This window comes from Bubalus bubalis, chromosome 14 (genome assembly GCF_019923935.1).
Source record: "Bubalus bubalis isolate 160015118507 breed Murrah chromosome 14, NDDB_SH_1, whole genome shotgun sequence".
NCBI classification, from domain to species: domain Eukaryota; kingdom Metazoa; phylum Chordata; class Mammalia; order Artiodactyla; family Bovidae; genus Bubalus; species Bubalus bubalis.
The window spans coordinates 13,611,986-13,630,537 of record NC_059170.1 but is presented as its reverse complement, the minus strand read 5'-3'; the positions used below and the strand labels follow the sequence as shown (position 1 = coordinate 13,630,537).

Below are 18,552 nucleotides of genomic sequence, written 5' to 3'. Positions count from 1 at the left end.
CTTTTTGTGTATCCATGTGCAAACCTGTCACTGTTTGTGGCTGGTGGCCTCACTCCCCACAGCTAAACTTCACAAGGACGGGTTCATTTTCTATCACTTGTTTCCTTTATCTCTGCCTGCCCCACCCCAGCTGTTAGCCCTGGGATATAAAGAATGCTATCTCAGATGCATGTCCATCACACACCAGGAGGCCATGGATGTCACGGCAGATGGGAAGAGGGAAAACCTGGCACAGCGAGGGGGCAGCCGAGCATGGTGGCCGCCGAGGCCAGTCTCCGTTCTTGCTGACGTGCCCATGGGGACAGAGGGAGGGAAAGCAGTGCAATCATCAGGGTCCTCAGTGGATCTTGAGAGTCAGGTCAGAAGATTCTGTATGAACTCCGTTGGTGGGAGAGGCCAGGTTCCAGAGGAGAAGAGAGATGGTTAAAGGAGGTAGAGGGGGACCTTCCTGGTAGTTCAGTGGTTAAGACTCCTGTGGCCTGACTTTGATCCCTGGTTGGGAAACTAGATCCCACATGCCACAGCTAAGCAACTAAATATCCCACATGTCCACAATGAAGATCAAAGATCCTGGTACAGCTAAATAGATAAAATATTTTTTTCAAAAAAAAAAAAAAAAGGTAAAAAGAGAGGCTTCAGCGTGAATGAACCCTGATCCATCTTCCAGCATACAGCCTCCTGTCTTTCTGACCTTGCACGGTGGTCCAGGGGCACCAAGTGACCAGGGGTGAGGGGCACTCACTTGTTGCAGTGCTGTTTGAGGTGCTTCTTGTAGCCATCGTCATGTAAGACCACCTCGGGGTTGCAGGTGGCCAGCCAGTCTGCGTTCTTTAACTCCGGGAGCAGCAGCTGGTTCTTCGTCTTCTTCCCCTTCCTCCCTCTAGGGACCGGAGCGGACAAGCCTGAGACAGAAAGGCAGGGAGGTGAGCCAGGGTGCCTTCAATGTGGTTGTTGGAACACAGCTGGGCTAGGGCGGCAGGGGGGCAGCGGGGCTGCACATGGTGCCCTGGACGAAGGACCCTGCTCTGCAGTCCCGAGGCACGGATGGTGAGGGGGCAGCCAGTCCCCTACTCAGTGAACCCCTGGTCCATTCAGTCATTTAGGAAGAATCTACCAAGTACCCTGTAGGATCAAGAAAGGTACAGCAGAACCTGCGTCCTTGGGGATCCCACCACCCAGCTGGGGAAAAGGAACACTGAACCTGAAGATGAGAAGGTGAGTGAGCTGTGGCTCAGCACAGGGAAGGAGCAGTCCCAGGAAACACAGACAGAGGTGGAACTGGGGTGGGGCATGCATTCCGAGTCCTCGGGTCACAGGAGGAGATGCTGTGACCCCGAGGGCAGAGGGCAGGAGCAGAGAACTTCAAGAGGGCCCAGCCACACTTAAAACATCCCAGGTAACATGGATGAGTGGAAAGGAGAATGGAAATGAACAAAACCCAGCATCCTTCCCCACCAGTGGCATTCTGAAATACACCTGAGAAGACAGAGAAGTCCCCGAAGCACAGCGATGTGGACCAGCACAGAAGAGGGAGGAAAGGACACGCTGCCACCCCGCACCTGAGTGGTTCTGGAGTGTCTGGGCCTGTCCATCTTTGGTGGGCGTGATCAGCTCCCAGATGAAGCTCTTGATCTTCTCGTCCCCTTTGTAGTGCTTGACGCAGTACACCAGCAGGGCCCGGCAGATCATCTCCATGTCCTTCTCGTTCAGATGCCACTTGAACCGCCCATGCGTCAGGATGTCCTTCCACCGGCCCCAGCTGAGAGTGGACCCCAGAAGGGCGTTAGGAGGAGGAAGGGCCAGTTGTGCCCTCGACACGGCGGGGCACACAGGAGCCAAGAGAGTGTCTTGACCCCTGCTGGGGCCTATTAACCTCCCTGAGGGCTTTGTCACCTGAAAAACCTCGGAGGCCTGCACACTGCAGCCCACCAAAAATGACTGAGGGGACCTGGACACTGGACACAGAGCTTCGTATGGCCGCTAGAATGTTAAGGAGGAATGCCAGTATCTGGAGTGAGGAATAAATCTGGAATTAAGACAGAGTCCAGCTGCAGTGCTGGAAAGCGATGGGGAGCTCCCAGAAGCTAAACCCTCAGCTTCTCCCAGCGCCAGAGCCCGGCACGCATCATGTGGTAACGCTAACATCTGCTGCACTGATTCCTGTACGTCCTTGGGGGAAAAAGGCCGGAAATCAGTACCAGGCAGTAAATGAGTCCCAGAGATGTGCTGTGGCAAACACACGCGAGAATCACTGTACGTCCGTCAAACGGCGGCAGAGCGTACTGACCGAGGGGCGCTCGGGCAGAAAGCTCAGCTCTCTCTTTCTCTAACAGACCCTCCCTCCACCCAGACCCCAGAGGGGAGGGGAGAGACACGCTGGACACATCTCGACTGAACAGAAGAGGGAAAAAAGACGAGGGCGAAGAGGCGAAGCCAACACCCACCCGAAGATGAGCAGGTTCTTCTCCACCCGGAAGCACTCGGCCCGGAGGTAGCGCCTGGTTTTGTCATTGAGGCGCCGGGACCTTGTGGGCCTCTCGTCAGAGTCGCTGTCCAGCTCCGAAAACTCCATGAGCTCGTCCTCCTCGAAAGAGTTGTAGTGTTTGGTCTGCTTCCGCACGCGCGGGCGGTCGAGCACCAGGCTCTCCTGGAGGCAGAGGGGACTGCTGCGGAGAAAGGCCTGTTCTCCCTCCGCCATCACAGCGGACCCTGCTGCCGCTGCTCAGGACCCGCGCGGGCAAGAACCACACCCCTGTCTCGTCCGCCAGCAGGAAAGGCCCTTTCCAGCACACCTGCTGGGTCCTCGGCAAGCAGAGGGGACGCTCGGGGACTTGTTGAGGCTGGCCTGTCCCCCCGCCTCCCTCCAGGGCTGGCCGCCACCATCTGCTGGTTCTGCGGTCTTTCTCACAAGGGCGAGGGCCCCCAGCGCTGGAGTGGCTGCCTGGGGCACCCCGGCTGTTCTGCCCAGCACGCGGAGGCGGCTCTGGAGACGGGTGTCGGAGAAGTCCATCTGCTAGGCAACTTTCTGAAGACGAACACGTATTAGTGCTGCCTCCTTTTGTGCCTTCCACTGGCGCCACTAACCTTTTGTCTTTCATGGAAAAGAGAAACGCACCCATTCGGTGGCTCCCTTGGCCACAACCATGACCACTTCTCTGGTCTCTATCATTTCATGCTTCTCACCCCCTCCGCCTAGGCCTCTTCCGGAAGCTCGGCTAAGCCCCTGCACACTCATCTATGCGGCCTGGACGTTGTCCCTGCTTCAATCATCTTCCCTCCTGCCTGGATGCTCCAACTGCTTCTGACTGTCTCAGGGCAAGGCATTTTCTTCCCCCTCTTGCCCACCGCCCTGTACATAAGTCACTTCCTGACCGTGACATTGGACAACACTAGAACGAGGTTACTAAGGGGACGGCAGAATCCTGTTAGGAGAAGAGGCTGGACTAAGTAACCTCTGGAGATCCTACAGAAGAACTGGCAAGGCTGGATGCTGGTTACTGAATCAAAAGGGTGTAAACAGGGACTATCTGCTGGGTCTGTGAGCCCAGGAGAGTTCAACACTCATCTGAGGACAAGGGCAGACAGTGACGTGTGCTCAATCCCAAGGGAGGTGATGGGGTCAGAGATGGAGGGTAGGGCAGCTAACACTTCTGGAAGCCTCACAACGGGGCTGGGGGCAGCTGCCTTCGCAATGTTACCTCCAACTCTGCAAACTGGGTGCCACCACCTCCTTTGTTCACATGTCTCTCTTTTTTTTCACTTTCTCAGTGAGGTCAAGTACCCTGCCCAAAGACATACAGCAAGTTGATGGCAGAGCCAGTATTCAAACCCTGGTTTTATTCCAAGGCCATTCTCTTCCTCATGTTCAGAAATAGAAAAATTCAAGATACTGAAAGGATGGAGGGGAACCTAATACACTTTTCCACGTCATGCTTTTTTCCACTAATGTCTGTCAGAGGTAAAATTCCTCGCACAGGAAGTGCTGAAATAGAGAAAAACAGCCACATGCTAAGGACAGGATATTGGCTTGGGTCACGGGGCTGATCTTGATCTGTTTGGTTAGTTCTAGTTCGAAGTGAATTTTTACTAAAATTGGAAATTCCAGTTTTAATAGAATTTCCAAGGTACCCATTAGGTCATTTTAAATACAGTTAACATTTCTCAAGCTCTGTCTATGTGGCAAGCATGTTTTAAGTAGATTACATGCAGCATCTCATTAAAGAACTAAGGCTCAGGAGTGAATCATGGTTTGAGCTGGTAGGAGTTTATGGCCCTATATCTGTGAAATGTTCAATGAAATAAAATATTCTTAATGTTGTACCTTCTCATTCTTTGCTTCAGTGTCCAGTTCAGCTATTTTAGCCCACTTCTGCCAAAAGTTTGGGTCATCTAAGGAAATATCCGTTCTGTTTCCTGAAGCCACAAAGCTAGCCTGTGAAGAAGAACGAACCAATAAACCATATCTGAACACAATAAAACACCCTGTGATCTCCAATGCACCAGAGACACAAGTATATGCTCCATCTGTATTCAAAATCAAAACCTCTAACAGAGTTGCCAAAATGTTAAGTGGAAATCTCAAAGCTATTCTTTTTAAATTTTATTTAAAACACTGGGTGAAGAAATTACAATTTCAACCTACAGGATCATTTTTTGTAACTTAAACTCAGAAGCAGGAGGACAAGCCCGTGGGAGACAATGGCAAGCATATGTCCAGCTGCCCGTGAAAGGGTTGATTCCTACAACTTCCCTGGACATGGTTTCTCTTTCAGTTCACCAGGTCCCAAGTGTCCATGCTGGGACAGGCCATGGCTGGGCAGAATGAGGTCTGCAGAGATGAGTTATGCCTCTTAAGTACAAAACGTCCCTGGAAAAGCCCTCCCTCTATAAGTCACCAGACTGGTGATTTACAGACAGGTCACGAAGCTCAGAGAGCCTGTGGCGAGGGAACCCCAGAGGGATCTGTAAGCGGTTTGGTTAAGTTGAATTCTAAACCCAGTGACCTGACGGGCAGAGCAAAGAGGCACCTAGGCTAGAAGCTGGGAATCTTGGATAAACACTCTCCCAAGTCTCATGAAATGAACAGAATACTTGCTTGAGTTTGACGAATGGAGTGTTCACTGGAATTTCAACTCTCTGACATTGACCAGGGAGTATCCTACAAGGGAACTGACAGGACCAATCGAGGATTTTGGAGCAATCTCTGTGCATAATGAGGAGTGCAAATTGCAAACCCAAGTGTCCTCCCTGCTCACTGAAGATCAGCCAAGGATTTGAAGGGGTGAGTTCTTTTATAGCTTCTGACCCATCATTCAAACCTCTTCTAAGAATCTGCATCTTCAGAGTGGCACACAGAATAGGCATATAGCCAGAAAATCTCAACAGTTTGCATTTAGAGAAGTAGGAGCCCAGCCGATGAGGGTCAAAGAATAAAGACTTTCCTTGTCATTGCCCCCCGCCCCGGCCCCGCCCCACGTGGACGCTGCAGAGAAGGCCCTATACCTTGGCGAAAGTGGATCCTTTCCCCTCAGACTGGATGGTGATGGTATGTGTCCTCCTCTGCAGGATCTGGTCTATGTCTTCTTCACAGAACTTGGAGCCTTCGTCCTCTTCATCCATCAAGGCGCCGTAGGCACCTTTCCGGAGCAAGTCCTCTACCTCCATCTTTGAGAGCTGCTGTACCTGGATGGGTCACCAAAGGCTACTCACAAAGTGGGAAATGCACAGGAGGAAAACAGCCTCAACTCTGACCTTCAGGACTCAGCACCCAGTTCCTCCACTCATTGCACATGTCAGAAGAATAAAGACATGGACAACGAGCTTTAGAAAATGAAAACCCAGATAGACATGCAGGAGAATGATGGGGAGGGCGGGCAGACGATCCTCTACGGGGAGCCCTGGAATAAAACCCAGCCCAGGACCCAACGGCCCTAACATTCCTCAGGATGTTGGTTATTATCAAATGTCACAAACTGTTAAAACTAGGCACCACCAGAGAGAATATGTTTAAGGTTTATTTTATGTTTTAGTTTGAGTTTGTATCTTTAAAAACCTCCAGATGGACCAAAGTGAGCTAAAGAATAATGATTTATTCATTATTAAATAAAAACAATAGTATTGGAAATGATGTCATTTCTTAACTAAAGAGAGGATCCCATGCCAAGTGTGATCTGCTCAATTGCTTGCTGAAAACAGGAAATGGGAGTTCAAAACACCCTTTCCTGGTTCTAATTAAGAATCTGGTTCTCTTTATATCAGTCACAGGAGGGAATTCCATGACTCCCAGCGCTGTACCATGAAGTATTATACTTAGCAGCATACGCATAGCTAAGAGGATACAGAACATCTGGACGAAAGGACAGCTCACTTAGAGGGCCAGAGATTAAGCAGAGATATTCTGCTTTGTTTGCATGGACTTAACTGCAATTCAAGAATCTTAGCAGCACTTTTTATCCCCTCCAGAGGTGGGAAAAAAGATTCTATTCACTGCCATGTTTCAAGCTGATTGATAATTTATTCATTCATTTCTTCATTGACCGTGATGCACTGAACGTCTTTAATATGCCAAGTATTCTTAGGGGTGCTGGGTATGGAATAGCTCACCTTCAGGGAGCTCCAAATCTGTAGTATCAGATAAAGCATGGTGACAGTAGATAATTTATAGAGCCGAGAGGGTTAAGATCGACTCATTTCCAAAGGGCAATGTTAAAAGTCTATTCATGGGGTGGGTGGGAGGGAGGCTCAATGGGGACGGCATATATGTATACATATAGTTGATTCACGTTGTTACACAGCAGAAACCAACACAGCACTGTAAAGCAATCATCCTCCAATTAAAAATAAATAAAAATATAAATTAAAAAAATAAAAGTTTATTTATTGAAATGTTATCTAATGTTGGGCAATCCTACCACCTAACTGCTCCTATGGATTCCCTTATCCATCTAGAGATGTAGAGATTCACCCTCAGTAATCCTCTATTCCAGGGGACTGACCATCAAAGATGTATGTGTGTGTGTGTGTGCTCAGTCATGTCCAACTCTCTGTGACCCCATCGACTGTAGCCCGCCAGGCTCCTCTATCCATGGAATTCTCCAGGCAAGAATACTGGAGTGGGTTGCCATTCCTTTCTCCAGGAGATCTTCCCGACCCAGGGATCGAACCTGTGTTTCTTGAGTGTTCTGCATTGGCAGGCAGAGTCTTTACCACCATGCCACCTGGAAAGCTCCCGAAGATGTGTGGCCTGACTCAATTTAGTGAAAGGGAACCTTACAACAGCTGTAGGAGCGCAGGCTTCTAGCGGGTGGAGGTTGGGAGGTCTGGGCTGCACGACAACCCCCTCTCTGGGCCCAAGAGCAGCCCCGGCATACTCACGCCATTCGTGCTGCCCTTCCGGTTGATGTCCTGAAGGACGGCCTTGTCCAGGCCCAGCTTCAGGCTGGCCTTGTCGAACATTTCTCGCTCGTAGGAGTTCCGCGTGATGAGGCGATACACCTTGACGGCTTTACTCTGGCCTATCCGGTGACACCGGGCCTGAGCCTGGGGAGGAAGAAGGGGCACACGCGTCAGGGCACCAGACAGGACGGTGGCAGCCCACGGGATGGGGAAATGATGCTGTGTTCCACGGGGTGTGAGTGGCTGGCTCTCAGAGGTGGGAGTCATGGGACTGATTGTGGAGCAGAACTCACCCCGGTGCCAGCCATCCCTTCCAGAGTACTCCTTTCACCTCCCGTTATTTATGGGGTGACCCTCGTGTGCTGGGATACAGTGCCGAGAGGGACCTGGCTTCCTTCCTCCCCAGCCTGTGGTCTGCGTGCAGGCACTCGGTCCCAGGAGGTTGCCCTGCTCTCTGGGGAAATGTGCCATTCAGAGCCAGCAGCCCCGCTTGTTAAGTTGTTTTCATTTTACCATAGAAATTTTCACATATAAGACAAAGGCAGAGAAAAGTATAAGGACCTCTTGTGGTCATTCTTATTTCACGTCTCTGCTATGCCTGATCCTCTAAGATTATTATGGATTATCATTTCATCTTCACATATTCCAATATATTACCATGGCTAAACTTCAGAAAATCAACACTGAGTACTATCTAGCCAGTGTTCCTATTTCCCTGCTTATCTCATATATATGTTTTTAAGTTCACTTGTTTGGATCAAGATTCAAACGAAGCCCATGTATTATAATTGGTTGATATATTTCAAGTCTCTTTTAATCTACAGATACTCCCTGCCTGTATTCTCTCCTTTTTTAAAATGCAACTTCTTTGCTGAAGAGACCAAACATCTCTCCTGTAGTTTCCCACAGTCTGTATTCTGCCACCTGTGCTTTGGCTGCATTATTGAACAGTTTCCTCTGTTCCCTTTACTTCCTCTAAACTGGAGTTATACCTTGAGACTTGCTGAGGTTAAGATGTTACCTTTGGCAAGTGTATTTCACAGGTGGTGTATAAATTTCCATCAAAAGGTATATGATGTCTGGTTTGTCTTTCTTTCGAAGTTGATGATCACTGCCTAGACTCGTTATATCATTAGGGGTTACAATTCCCCTCTCTGATTTTTTGGTGACCCTGATGTACAGTTCATAAAGGAGAGACAAGCTAAATGTCTGGCTCTTTCTCTTTATATTTAATCAGTTTCCAAATGAACACCCTCCAGAAGTGACTAACAAAGATCTTTGTAATTAGTTTTTTAAGTAATACAATGAAAGTATGCATTTAAATAATACATGTGCTTTTTTTTTTTTTTTTAACTGCACTTACTGCTGTTATTATTCTTAATGCTGTTCAAATATGGCCTGTGGGAACCTCTTCGTTGGCTCCTGGCTTTCTGAGGAAGACTAGAAAAAATTCTGATATTGCATTTGGAGGCATCAGTATAAACTCACAGTTGGGGTATGCTGTGTGTAAAGAAAAAGATATGGATATGTCTACACTTATCTTCATATGTTACGTCAAAGACGAGCAGTCTCTGACAGCTCCCTTGCTTTCTGGTATGATAACGTGTTCCATGCTCCCACTGCATATTCCTTGCCTAAACCCAGATTCAGCCCTCTTTTTCAAGGAGTCCAAGAGCCTCTTTTGCTCTAGTGGCAGTGAGGGACAACAGTCTGGATGCTCGCTGCCACTCGCTTGCTTGGTCCTTGGTCTTGGGTCTGCTCAGTGGGCAAAAGTACAAGTGTTTGTGTGTGTATAGTGTGTATGATCGTGTGCACACATAAGACCAAACACATCATGAAATCATACTGATAACTTTTAATTCCAGTTTGGGACTATGGGATTTTATCTTCCTTAACCACACATCTGTATCTCTTTTTAACCACGCTGAAAAGCTCAGTTCTCAACCATGCCAATATCATTGCCTATTTGATCTATCCCACAATATATAAAATACCAGGAAAATAGCATCATTATGATCCCTTCTCCCAAAAACATAATTACTGAAAACAATGTAAGACTTATTGCCCTCCCACCCTAGGCCATGTCTCATTAAGCATGTACAGTCAAACTGCAGTGTTTTATACACATACTTGCAAATAGCTTTCGTTTTTATAGTGTCAAGATCGGCAATTCTAGAACACTTTCTGTGTAATCTAGGGTTGAGCCAACTAGCGAATATACTGAGGGTAAGAGGAGTCAGGCTTTTCATTGTTGACAAAGGAAGTTACAAATATGGAAAGAAGAAAAACTAGAAAACCTCTCTGTGGTGTCAGACTGGATTTGGAGGTTATCAGTATTGTCATGGTTAGGTGTGCACGTGTGTACACAGCTACACATATACAGACATAGAAATAAACATGAATGTATATTTATGTTTATATGTTTAGGTAGACATATGCATGTATATACACACGTATACGTATGAAGGCATCGTATGTATATATGCGTATCTGGATTCCCTTTGTGTGTGTGTATTCTGGCTCTGTCCACTGAGAGGGCCTAGACGCAATGGCATTCTAGTAGCAAAGAACATAACTAACTCTCAGATCTTGGTATCCAAATTCCATTCTCCATAAGAAGCACAAGGCCTGTCAGAGAAGTGATTAATTCTAGGGCCAGGGCAGTCAGTCTGAAACAGATCACTATGCCAGAATGTGAGGAAGAACTCAAAGGATGATGGAGACACATCAAAATAATACCTGAAACTTGAAGAGGCTTCCACTGGCTGGGTCTAGCATACTGACATAAATAAGCTAATGGGAGAAAAGGGAAGACTTTTCCATAGCATAGAAAGTCACTAACAGATGTAGAATGACTGTTAGAAAATCAACACTTTGCAACCATCACAGTGATGACTGATCCAGGCAAAAAGGATCAATGGAAACTAAAGCCAATGGGCAAAACTTTGATGAGAAACAGTATATTACATACTCTCAAAGCATCTCTCCAAAATTCCTTTTTAATTTCAGAGGGAAATGAGCAACTTCATTGTGGAGAAATTCGGCAGACGCCACTACCTGAGCTCAAAGTGCTTATTATCGACAAATGAATGTCGTGTTCCTATAGACGTTGACACCCTGAGAACAACCTATCACTGAAAGGTGTCACTGAACCCGAGCCCAGTCCTGAGGAAATGCAAACACAGAACAAGGGACCATCTAAAAAAACATACAGCCTGCACTCATCAAAGACATCAAGGGGGTGGGAGAACAAGAAATACCAAGCAACTGATCCACTAAAGGAGACTAAAGAGGTAAGAGAACTAACTCTAATGGGTGATCCTGGTTTGGATCCTGGGGAGGAACGCTGAGTTGGCCAAAACGCTCATGCAATTGTGCAAAAAAAAAAAAAAACAACAAAAAAAACCCTGAACAAACTTTTTGGCCAACCTAATAGCTAGAAAGGATGTTGAAAGAAATGATAAAATCTGAATATGGATGGTGGATCGGAGTTGTTGCTGTTTAGTCATTAAGTCGTGTCTAACTCTTTGCAACCTCATAGATTAATGTGGGGAAAAATGAAACCCTAAATATCAAAAGCAAAATCAAACAGTTGATTCTAGCTGTATATGACGTGGACAGCATAACCCCAAGAGAGAGATGACTTCAAGTGTTTGTATTTAGTTTTTCAATACCTTCATTGTGATATAATTTCAGTTTACAACTCCAATATGCCCTTTATCCAGATTCACCATTTTGCCTCACTTCCTGTATCATTTCTGCCCTCTCTCCTGTCTCTGTGAGTAACACAAAGACATAAACACACATGTGCACACACACAGGCCACTTTTTGTCTGGAGCATTTGAGAGTAAGCTGTCCCGCGTGCTTTAGTCTTGCACACTGAAGTGTGCAAGGAAGTCTCTTATATAACCACAGTTTAGTTCTCAGGATCAAGAAATAAGGATCGTGTCTCTACATTAATTTAACCATGTGGGGAAGAAAAAAATTAAACCAAGTAACTTTGGAAAACGGTATTTTGATAACATACTTCAAGCCTAATGAACACTTTGGTCCGATGAAAAGGAAATCCAAACAAGAGGGGATATGTGTGTATGTACAGCTGATTTACTCTGCTGTACAGTAGAAACCAAAGCAACACTGTGAAGCACCTATACTCCAATAAGAAATAATGTAAAAAAACCAAAACACTTTAGTCCGATACTGCTGTTGTTCAGTCGCTAAGTCGTGTCTCTCTTGTGGACTGTAGTCCTCCCAGCTCCTCTGTCCATGGGATTTCCCCAGGGTAGGGTACTGGAGTGGGCTGTCATTTCCTTCTCCAGGGGATCTTCCTGATTCAGGGATTGAACTTGTGTCACCAGGGCATCTCCTGCATTGCAGGCGGACTCTTTACCACTGAGCCACTGCAGAAGCTTTCAGAGAATATGGGTTAGTAATTCTGAAACTACTTGATCTATGCGTATACTAAGACTGAACAAATGAGTAAAGGTATCGTATTATGATAATGAGACCAGGCTTCTCACAGCCAGAGAAAGCAGTTACAAATACGGAAGAGTGCAGAAGGCTACAAGGAGTCCTGTAGTGTTGGGACGGGGATCAGAAATCTCACAACAGATGAACAGATACAGAAGGAATACAGGTGTGTGATACACGTGCTTGTGTAGGTACGCACACCTGTGTTTCCTAGCTGTCTGCCCGGGGAGTCTAGAAGCAGTAACACTCCAGTAGCCTGGTGTGCTCAGTCACTTCAGTCGTGTCTGACTCTCTGCGACCCCATGGACCATTGCCCGCCAGGTTCCTCTGTCCACGGGATTCTCCGGGCAAGAATACTGGAGTGGGTAGCCATTTCCTTCTCCAGTGATTAAAGTATGAAGTGAGTGAAGTCGCTAAATCGTGTCTGACTCTCTGCGACCCCATGGACTGTAGCCATCCAGTCCAGTAGCAGTGGGCACACTTAAAAGCAAGACCTTGATTTCTACAAGGTGTTCTCAACTAAACAGGAACCAGGGAGCCTCTGAGATAGTCAGTTCTGTGGATGTGGTGGGAAAAACATACCCTGAACCTGAACGTCTCGTGGTGCCAGGAAGTAGGGAAGTACTCACAAACTGGCGGTGCTGGCGGTGGTTTAGTCATTCAGCTGTGTCTAAATCGTGTCTGACTCTGGCGATCCCACGGACTGTAGCCCACCAGGCTCCTCTGTCCATGGGATTTTCCAGGCAAGAATACTGGAGTGGGTTCCCATTTCCTTCTCCAGTGGATGTTTCAGACCCAGGGATCGAACCCGAGTCTCCTGCATTACAGGCAGATTCTTTACCAACTGAGCTATGAGGGATGCCCCACAAACTGACGGAACTATGTCTAAAGGATAGGAGCCAACCTGAAGGGGCTCCCAAAAGACCAAATCCAAACAGCAAAATAATGAGAGTAATGGATTCTAACCTGTAAGATAAAATAAATATTCAGGAATCCATACCGATGTGGGGGACAAACAACAGCTGTTCTTTATAGTTAAGAGTCCAATTCCGACTGCGGAAGGAATGACTAAAATAGAAAATTACCATTAGCCAAACACACCATGGTATTAATTACTGAAGGCAAGAACCACTGTTGGATGCTAAAATTAATAGGCAAAAGTATGATAAGAAAACAGAATATTTATAGCATCTCAAAATATCTCTTCCCAAGAAACTGACTATGTTTCAAGGTAAAAATAGTAACTTTACTGTGGAGAAACCTGGCAGACACCACCTCAACCAAGTAACCAAGCTTAACAATCATGAGTAGTAAGACAGATCGACATCACATACCCCCTGAGAAGGACATAACATCACTTCTATGATATTCATGCCAAAAATGCATAACCTCAAATCTGATCATGAGAGAAACATCAGGCAAACCCAAAGTGAGAAACAATTCTACAAAACAGCTGATCAGTACCCTTCAAAAGTGTCAAGGTCATGAAAGATGAGGAAAGACAGGAGCTGTCGCAGATTACAGGCGGCTAAGGAGTTGTAATTTCTAAAGGAAACGTGAGATCCTGAACTGGATCCCAGACCAGAAAAAGGAACATTTGCAGAAAAATGAAGGAATCTGAATAGGGTCTATAGATCAGAGTACTGTACCGATGTTTATTTCCTGGTTTTAATAATTACACTATGGTTATGGGTGCTGCGTGCTTAGTCACTCAGTTGAGTCTGATTCTTTGCAACTCCATGACAGCAGACTGTCAGGCTCCTCTGTCCATGGGATTTCCCAGGTAAGAATGCTGGAGTGGGCTGCCATTTCCTTCTCCAGGGGATCTTCCCAACCCAGGGATCAAACCTGCATCTCCTGCTTGGCACGCGGATTCTTTACCACTGAGCCACCTGGGAAATGTGTATGGTTGTACAAAATGATAACATAAGGGAAACTGGGCAAAGGATCTTAGAATGTTCACTATCTTGCACTTTTTACTTAAAATGACTTCAGAATAAAAAGTTTTTAAGAGATTTTGTTTTATAATGGTATATTTAGGATGGTTCCAAAGTTGAATATACAAAAAGGCATTTTCAGAAAAACTGGTTTCTATACATCACTTCTCTGTTCTCTCACCCTGACCCCTTGCCCCAATAGGTAACCATTTAAAATGAAGGCTTTTGTTTACCTCTCCATGGCAGGGGAGACATGACAGATAGACAGACATCCAGCCTTTTTAGATAAAGGCTGGCATACTATATTTTTTTCTACCTTTTTTTTTTCAGCCAACAATATCTTTAGGAGATGACTCCAAAGCAGTGTGCAGAAATACTTCTCATTCTTTTATTAGAGCTGAGTATATTATCTTAGTCAATTTAAGTCTCCTACGGATGAACAACTAAGTTGTTTAGTTTTTGGCTATTACAATTAGTTTCCACATCTCTTACTGTCTTTAGTGGTAGTAAATCTTTATTATTAGGAGGGAATCTGATGGCCAGCCCTGGTAAATAAAGGACATGATCAAGGTAAGTAATATGCTTTTATGGATTATGGAGACTATAAAGCAGTAGTAATATGTGGTTCCTGCCAAAGCAGGAGATGCAGGTTCAATCCCTGGGTTGCGAAGATCCTTTGGAGGAGGAAATGGCAACCCACTCCAGTGTCTTGCCTGGAGAATTCCATGGACAGAGGAGCCTGGCAAGCTATAGCCCATAGGGTCACAAAGAGTTGGATGTGACTGAGAGACTAACAACAAAAATTGTGGTCATTAAGTACTGGCATTGATTTTCTTATTTTTTTGGTTCATCTGGTATTGAGGGAAAATTACAAGAGGGAGTTTCAGAAATGTTCTGAGCAAAAGTCTAACAGAGCTGCAGACATCACCAATTTACGACCTTCTTAGAATCGACATCCCTGTTGGTCCTTGCTACCAGCATCCTGACTCTTACACAAGGGCAGCCACGTCTTCGGCTGAAACCATTTCCAGCCTCCCAGAGTCAGCCAGGTCTTATGGTTCTGGACAAGGACATGTAACGGCAGTCAGCCCGGACTAGCTGGAAAAGTTCTGCTCTCCTGAAAAAAGCATCACGCCTTCCTTCCTTATTCTCCCTACCCGGGGTTTGAAAGGTCCATCCTGGAACCAAGACCGTGTAAACCATACTCATGGCGGCTGATGGAACAGCAAGACAGAGGAACCCGGGACTCTCCAGTCAGCATGAAGCCACCTCACTAGTCCTGGGATATCTATCTCTGGACTCCTTGCCAATTGAGAAAAACACACCTCTGCTGGGGGCACGGGGGTGGGGGTGGGCAGGGGGTGCTGTCATAAATAGCTGGGGGGTACCAGGAGACCAAGATGACTTACTGAAGGTAACAGGGTGAATTCTGTCCCATTTAAGAGCTTGTCATTTCACAATTCATACACTCCTTATTTTCCTTATCAGAACTCACACACACACACACACACACACACACACACATATACACACACAACTTGGTAGAGAGAGGAACATTCAGAACTAAGGCAGCAACTGAGATGAAGTCCAAACGAAACACATTAGCAAAGGTATAAACACACAGAACCTCTGCTGGAGTCAGGCCCCCGTCCCAGGCAGTGGTGCTACCCCTTCACCCCACAACCTCGACCCAGGAGAAATCAGAGCTCCAGTGCTCCCGCATGATTTGAGAGCTCGTAGGTTGTTCTCTACTTTTTAATACCAAGAGCCTCCAAGAAACATACGAGATACAAGTAGTCATGTTCAGAAAAATTTTAAATGGGTACAGATCCCAATGACTGCAGTGGGAAGACAGAGGGAGTCTCAGATTTCCAAATGATTCCAGCCCTCAATTCACGGTGCTTAGGTGCAAGTCTAGAACCTTATATCACGTCTCTACAATCACATGAAAATTCAAAGGTCGATATGAAGAACCAGGCAAGCTGTTCATTCCTCTCTTGACCCTTATACTACTTCTTCAAATGATTAGCTCTATGACATTTTAAAGGCATGTTTTAAAAAATCCTTTAAAATACTACTTGTACCTTAAAGAAAATTTACATCATCAGAGAGGTTAAAAGAATTTCCCAGAGTGCCCTCTAACTCAAGCACTGTGAGCATGCTGGGATACTCTGCCAGTTCATGACACACAAGAGTGACTCCTGGTACTCTGTAGTCTGTGTCCGCGGGTCACCTACTCATCAGAGGAGGACTCAGGGGCCCTCAGTGCAGTATGAACCAGGGCCCCAGGAAGCTGCCTCCCTTCAGCCAACTCCTTTGCAGGCGTACTTTGGAATCTGAAATTTCCAGCTCCAGACTTATTTCTGGGGGAAAGGCACATTCCCTCTGACAATGGAAACATCTCCGGGGAAGAGCACGGGTGTCGGCCCACCACGCTGTTTCCACTATGTGGTTCCAAAGCCCTGCGCACTTCTGCTTCCCCAGGGCCTGGCCTTGTGTGGAGCACTCCTAAAAGTGTCCCTTGGTCAGGCAAGAGCTGGCTGAGGACAGGAAGGAAGGAGAGGTGAGCGAACAGCCTGGGAAAAGGGAGCTTTGGGGCAGCAGGAAAGAGGAGCAGGGGGTGAGATGGAAAGTACACTGAAGACAGGGGCAGGAGAAACCTCAGAGGAGCTTGGCTCACTTAATCGGGGACTCATGCTCTACCGTGAGCACCTCCATCTGTGTCAGGCGTGCCACCGGCTCTCCCCCCACTCTAAGAGGCCACACACCTTGTCCCCTCTGTCTGGAACATTCTTTCTACTGATTTTGTATCCTAAGATTCCCACTCCCACCATTCGGATCTCCCCCCAGATGTCACCTTCTTGAAGAAGGCTTCCTAGGCTACCCTCTGAATCAGGGCGCCCAACCCCCATCACTCGTGTCCTCTTACCCTGTGTGGTCTCTGTGTATCGCTGTCTGGGACTATATGACTTATTCTTCCCTGTTTATTGTCTGCTTCCCCCACTAAGACAAAGGCTCCAAGAGAGCACATGCCACGGGTCCTGCTCACTGCTGTGTCTTTGGCAATTTAAACATGCCCGGCACATTCTGGCACATCCCAGCATTCAATAAACAGTCACTGAGCACCTGGACCACATAACGGAGCAGTCACAAAGTCTTCCTTCTAGCAAAGAAAAGTAAACTCGATGGAGTTCAGTCCTCCAAGTCACAGGCACGCACACTATCAGTATCAAGAGGTGGTTCCAGCAGAGGCAACGGCCACCAGGGACGAGCCCCTCTTCTCACTCAGAGCAGAGTGTCAGGTCCCCGCTCCTCTGGCTGGGTTCCCTCCTCCCTTCCCAACCCTCTGCAGAGGCCACATCCCCTGTGGTTGTGCTCTCAACCAGGATGCCCACACCCAGGCTTCCTGAATTCCCCCTTTTGGGGCTTATCCACAGGAAGGACGGGACCCGGGCCACCTTACCACTGTTTCCATGCAGCCTCTGCAAGGGTGGCATGTGCCCTCAGGGCTGGAGTGGCATTGGCTTTTTAAAACACATATATTTCTCCAGCAAGTCCTAAAACATATATATTTCTCTAGTTCAATCCCCAAAGCACAGAAAGCTCCAACAAAAAGATCAGAAGGCTGAATGAATGAACTTTCAATAATCATCAATGAAAAAGCACTGGAAGGGGCAACACTGCGCTCTGACTTGGGCTGAGTTTTCAGACAGTGCAGCTCTGTTTCACGGCCACGGACGCTGGCTTGTCTGCGGCCCTGCCCTGGGGCCTCGGGCTGACTTCAGCCGAGCCCAGTCGCCCCGCCACTCCCGCCCCATCCCAACCTGGTCAGCTTCCTTGTTGAGGCTCGGAGGGAGTCTGCCTAGGACCAGTCGAGAAGCAGTGTGCTGGCAATCCCTGCCTCCCCACACTGCCCCGGCTCCGGAGAAGCATGGACCGCACCAGACCTGCCCGGGCTGTTTGAGGTCACAGTGAACACTGAAGTTCACTATCTGAACTTGACCTCTGGAGCTACGCTAAAATTTCACTAGCATAGAAGGTAAGACCATGTTCATATGGGACTCTCTTTTTGTGGTCCTGATATTTTTATCAGGTAGAATGTGCTTCAATCCACTTGTAAAGGAATGTTCTATGCCACACCCGTTTTCCAAGAAGAATACGATCATCTTTAATCAGGGTAGGAATTGTGGCTCTTCAATAACCATGAAGAACTACAGATGACCGAAACCTTTCACTCATATACAGAAAATGTCAGAATACGGGCATATGTGTGAACGACTGTGTGTGTTGATGTGACCTAACTGGCTAGCAAGGGCAGTACCTGGGAACAGTCAGGTTGAGTTTTCTGCTCTGTTAGGGACAGGAATGCATTTCACCGATGTTCACAGCGGGTTTAGCTGCAGTCCTGTGAACCACACGCTGGTCTCGGCACCCCAGTCTCCAGACTTTGTTTTCTATATCACATTCCCAGCACGTGGGTGAAGGGTAAATGCCAGGGAGACTGTGCTGAATGCTCATCGTTTTGGGGGGGCATAGTCTCAGCCCTTGTACTCTCCTTCCCATGCCAGGCAAGCCAAAAACACCCTGCTCCATCTCTGGGGGGGCAACTCAGAACAGCCCACCAATAACCACAGACCCAGTTCCCTACCCTAAAATTACTCTATGCATTCCAATTCTTTCATTTCTACCTAGTCTGATCAGATGTCTCAAAAACAAAGGAGAGTTCCCCCTTGGTTACAAAACTGTAAA

The 18,552-nt window shown here is 47.1% G+C and overlaps 1 protein-coding gene across 11 annotated transcripts in view; it reads right to left on the bottom strand.

Moving 5' to 3' along the window:
* The window catches only part of CHD6 (chromodomain helicase DNA binding protein 6), a 201,717-nt gene that overhangs the window by 45,290 nt on the left and 137,875 nt on the right, over positions 1-18,552 (bottom strand). For all 11 annotated transcript variants that reach the window (XM_044927646.2, XM_025263458.3, XM_044927647.2 and 8 more), the window contains 6 exons: positions 7,375-7,539; positions 5,503-5,682; positions 4,322-4,432; positions 2,445-2,647; positions 1,560-1,759; positions 743-902 (listed from right to left, as the gene is read on the bottom strand). In XM_044927646.2, the coding sequence (XP_044783581.2) occupies positions 743-902; positions 1,560-1,759; positions 2,445-2,647; positions 4,322-4,432; positions 5,503-5,682; positions 7,375-7,539 (1,019 nt within the window). The remainder of the gene's footprint in view (positions 1-742; positions 903-1,559; positions 1,760-2,444; positions 2,648-4,321; positions 4,433-5,502; positions 5,683-7,374; positions 7,540-18,552) is intronic.